The 4,552-nt window shown below is 44.7% G+C and overlaps 1 protein-coding gene across 1 annotated transcript; it reads left to right on the top strand.

Moving 5' to 3' along the window:
* Window positions 1–252: 252 nt before the first annotated feature.
* On the top strand, window positions 253–555 carry SF3B5 (splicing factor 3b subunit 5). Its single transcript, XM_082251705.1, has one exon. It carries the CDS (start codon window positions 279–281, stop codon window positions 537–539), a length of 261 nt encoding a protein of 86 aa, XP_082107831.1. The 5' UTR covers window positions 253–278; the 3' UTR covers window positions 540–555.
* Window positions 556–4,552: the final 3,997 nt, after the last annotated feature.

The raw sequence follows: 4,552 nt of genomic DNA, 5'->3' as shown, positions 1-4,552 counted from the left end.
AGAATGCATACAATGCATTAAGGTGAAAAACCATAAGGCTTTAGAACCACTTTCAGTAGCCACACCATATCCGAGCCACCTCCTCCCATAATGCACCACATGAATTCTTATTCTTTGGCTCATAGAGTTTTTGGTGCCTGAAAAGCTCATATTCATAAAGTAGTGCACACAATACCAGTATCTATTTCTTTATTACATAAGTGTATGACATGTTTTGTGTCTGTTATTACAGAGCCGGAACTAACAGTAATTGTTGCTTGCCGGGTGTTTGAGACACCATGACAGACAGATACACCATTCACAGCCAGCTAGAGCATCTGCAATCTAAGTATATCGGTACGGGCCATGCAGACACAACCAAGTGGGAATGGCTGGTCAACCAGCACAGGGACTCGTACTGCTCCTACATGGGCCACTTTGACCTGCTCAACTACTTTGCTGTTGCAGAGAATGAAAGCAAAGCCCGAGTTCGCTTCAACCTAATGGAGAAGATGCTGCAGCCATGTGGGCCACCTGTGGACAAGCCAGATGAGTCCTGAGGCTAGGGGCAGAGCAAGATGGGGGGGGGGGGGTGCTGCAATCGCACTGGGAGTTGAACATGGGACACTGCTGTGTATTGGGATCTTTCGCCATTCAGCTTTGGATTGTCACCTTCTGCCCTGACCAATCCCTGTGCAGTGCAGCCTATCAGAAGGAATTACAGAGGAACGCTGTCATTGACAACACCATGTTATGTTTGTAAAATGTGTCCTCTTACTTTTTTACTTTGAAAATAAATGTCAAATCAAAATTTACTGAGGTTTCCTTGTGAGTATGTACAAAGGTGATTGAAGTCTCTTAAACCAGCCATAGACGGAACGAAATTCGGCCGGTTCACAAGGGGCATGCTGACATTCTATCCATCTATGGGCACATTCATCGATTGACTTCAGTACAAACAGCCTGTCAGATTTTTTTTTTTCGCCCGATCAGTGCCAATGGCTATAGCCACCAGCAGTGATCATTGTATTCTGCCGTGGGGAATGCTCCCTGCCAGGAGAACAGATTAGCGTTGCAGGAGGGATTCCCCTATCAGCACAATTTTTGTTTGAAAGAAAGACAATTGCTTATTGTATGGCCTTGCCTTATGCCCCTTTCACACTGGTGGATCCGCCTGCTCAGCAGGGGATCTCTCTGCAGATGACCGGTCCGTGTCTGCTCCGCTGATGCAGAACGGATACAGCCCGCTGTCTTGTTTCCATCTGACTGTCATCCTAACCACCAGTCGGATGGGGAAAGGATCCCCATCTATCGGTTTTTAGTGGATAGGACCGGAAATCGGCAGGTGCCAACTGAATCCGCCGTGCCATAGAGAGCAATGGATGGTCCAGTCGGGTCTGCCTGAAAAACTAACAGGTGGACCCAATTTGTCTGTTTGAAAGTGGCTTTATTTAAATAAAAATGCAAAGCTGCAAATTAAATCTAAAGGTTCATTTCCAGCATCACATATCTTTTGAACAACACTCAGATATACAGTAAGTACTGCCCTGCAAAATAAAAATGCAGTGTGTGATATCGTTTTTCTGAGTGGTGCCCTTCGTTTTTAATGGCAATGAATATCTGTGCCTGCATTGGTAGAAACGGCCCATACTGGTCCTTTAGGATGAGTGTACTTTAAAACAAAGCGCTTTTATCTTTTTTTTTTTTTTTTTTTTTTTCTTCTCTGACTTAAAGTGGAATTCCAGGCTAAACCCCAACTAATCTTAAAAATGCTCCCTTTCCCCTCTTAACACCTATGTTGACTAACCTTTGTAAGAGAGATGCATATAGTTCCCCTTGGTCCAGTCACATGATCTCCCCTCTTTCAGCCTTGGTGGCAGCAGGTGAATTAAGAGAACACTCAACAAAGATTGGTATTGTCTGGGAGGGTGACTACACCTATAGACTCCTATGGCACATTCATTATTAGTGCCCCCTCCTCTTCCCTACAGCGGCTGCTGTCTGACACAGGAGAACTGGAGCAGCCTGAAGATAGATAAGAATGTAGATCTTTCTTACAGAGGTTGTCAGCATAGGTGCTAGTAGGGGGCAGGGAGCATTTTTAAGATTAGTTTGGTTTAGCCTGGTAATCCACTTTAATTTACCACAACCTCACCTTCAGATATAGTACATACTTAAAGAGGAAGTAAACCCTCCTCTGACACTTTTACCTATAGTTAAGCCTATATTAAGGCTTAACTATAGGTACTGTAAATATCTCCTAAACATGTACCGTTTAGGAGATATTTACCTTACATGCAGCCAGTGACATCATTGGCGCATGCGCTCTGAAGGAACGGCCGCTGGTGATGTTTCTTCAGAGCCCCGTGCCGTGACCGTCGGCTCGCGTGCGCGGGAGTGACGTCACCGCGGCTCCGGCCAATCAGATGGCCGGATGCCGCGATCCCGGAAGATGGGCGACTGGACATGTCGCCCGTCATACAGGTGAGCAGGCGGCACGGCGGGGGCTCGTTCTTAGGTAAGTATTTCATAATGAGCTAGTATGCGGTGCATACTAGCTCATTATGTGTTTCTCTTACAGGTTTCAGCAAAAAAAAAAAGCTTTGTGGGTTTACAACCTCTTTAAGCCACCCATATATGGGTTGAAGGAAAGAAATTTGCTCGATTCCCCCATCAACACAGATAGTGTTGATGTAGGAACCCCTCTGCCGAGCCATTGTCTTCTCTCAGCAGAGGGGGCAGGGGAAGCCGTTCCTGCTGGGAGAAGACAGTGATTATTGCTATCGATTGTGCACACTTGGTACATTCAGCCTGCCCATACATGGTTCGAATCTCGGTCCAGTTCCTGCTAAACCGGCCACGATTTGAAACTTGTATGGCCTGCCTTACCTTGAACTAAAGGTTGTGCTTCAGCCATTTGCTTTTGTCCAGCAGTGCCAGACTTCACTGTGCTGGCCTCCTCTTCCCATTAGTGACCCAAAAATCCTGTAGGGCTCTATCCCCAGGCTAGAGAGGGTCCAATACAAGTCTTTAGGGCTGTAATGTACAGGCATGGCCTGGACAATGTAACACAGCTCAGATCAAACCGCAAAGGCATGAATGGGTCCCAAGAGTTTAACCAATGGATAGGCTATTGACATTTAGGTATTTACAAGCGAGAGAAAGTGGTTAGGTGTTATAGCATAGAATAAAAAAAATCATAGAAGGGCTACAATTACAATGTATACCGACATGTACTGAACTTACCTACATTGGATTTTCTTACAGTTGAGCTCATCATTGGATTATGTAGACCATTACTGAATAAACTGACTAAAAGTTGGTGGAATTCTCTTTATTACTATCTTTAAAAGCTTTTTTTTTTTTTTTAAAAGCTTTGCTTAGGATGGTTGACGCCAAATACCACATCACTGGACATAGGGGTAGTATGGTATTACCGAATTTTGAAGACCACGCAGCATTAAAGCATCAGGCCCCAACACCATAAGAGTAGTGACTATTTTTGGGGACTCTTCTTTAATTATCCTGATGCTAAAGGGCACGTGGGCTATTATCAGCATGGCTTGAAGTCCACACATCCATCTCCCTCTAGCAAGAGGATACCAGCCTGTATGCTTGGTGATGGTGCATTGGTATTGGTTAAGGAAAGAGAATTTAAGGTCCAACTTATTTTCACATGCATTCTAGAAAAATGTGGCAATGTGGTTTAATTACTAAAACTGGAGATTGTAAAGTCAGGCTCACTTCTGCATAGAAACCGATCAGGTTCCAGGTTTTATTGCCAAAGCTTAATTTAACAAGGTGAGGTTAGAAGCTGACTGGTTTCTATGCAAAAGTGAGCCTGATTTGGCACACTCCAGCTTTGGTGAATAAACCCCTGGGTGATGATGCAGTAGATGTAAAACGACAAAACCTTTTTGTGCTTTTTTCCCCCAAATAAAAAATACATTAATTTACAGTATGGACATCTTTAGTATAGTTCCTAATCTACTGCATCAGTTTAATTAGTCTATACAAAAAACTAGAACAGAAGTGCTTCTTCATGCAAGGATTTTATATTATTTCCTTGGGTTGGGTGTTCTAATCCTTTAAACAAGCATGTCTGTTTAAACCACTTGCCAACCAGCCACCGTACTTATACTGCGGCAGGTCGGCAGGTTCTCGCGAAATGACGTACCTGTACGTCGCTTTGCGGGCGTGTTTGCACGCCCATATGCCAGAGGGGAAGCTGATCTGCGGGGCCGGCAGCCGCGATTGCCGCCGGGCACCCACGATCGCTCCCCATGGAGACAGAACGGAGGTCTGCCATTGTAAACACGGCAGACCGCTGTTCTGTCAGAAATTAACACAGGGATCCTGTGTTCCTCCTATTTAGCAACACAGGTCCCTGTGTTCATTCCATAAGTACATCCCTCACACAGTTAGAAAGCACCCCCTAGGGACACATTTAACCCTTTGATCGCCCCTGGTGTTAACCCCTTCCCTGCCATTGTCATTATTACAGTAACAGTGTGTATTTTTATCACTGATTACTGTAGTAATGTCACTGGTCACTCCCAAAAGTGTAAAAAAT

Source organism: Pelophylax lessonae (assembly GCF_965119305.1).
Source record: "Pelophylax lessonae genome assembly, chromosome: 3".
In the NCBI taxonomy this organism is placed as follows: domain Eukaryota; kingdom Metazoa; phylum Chordata; class Amphibia; order Anura; family Ranidae; genus Pelophylax; species Pelophylax lessonae.
The sequence above is the reverse complement of the archived record's forward strand: the minus strand, read 5'-3'. Positions and strand labels throughout refer to the sequence as shown.

Bases quoted from the DNA above. Each gene is read 5' to 3' on its own strand.
- SF3B5 (XM_082251705.1), top strand. From the start codon at position 279: ATGACAGACAGATACACCATTCACAGCCAGCTAGAGCATCTGCAATCT.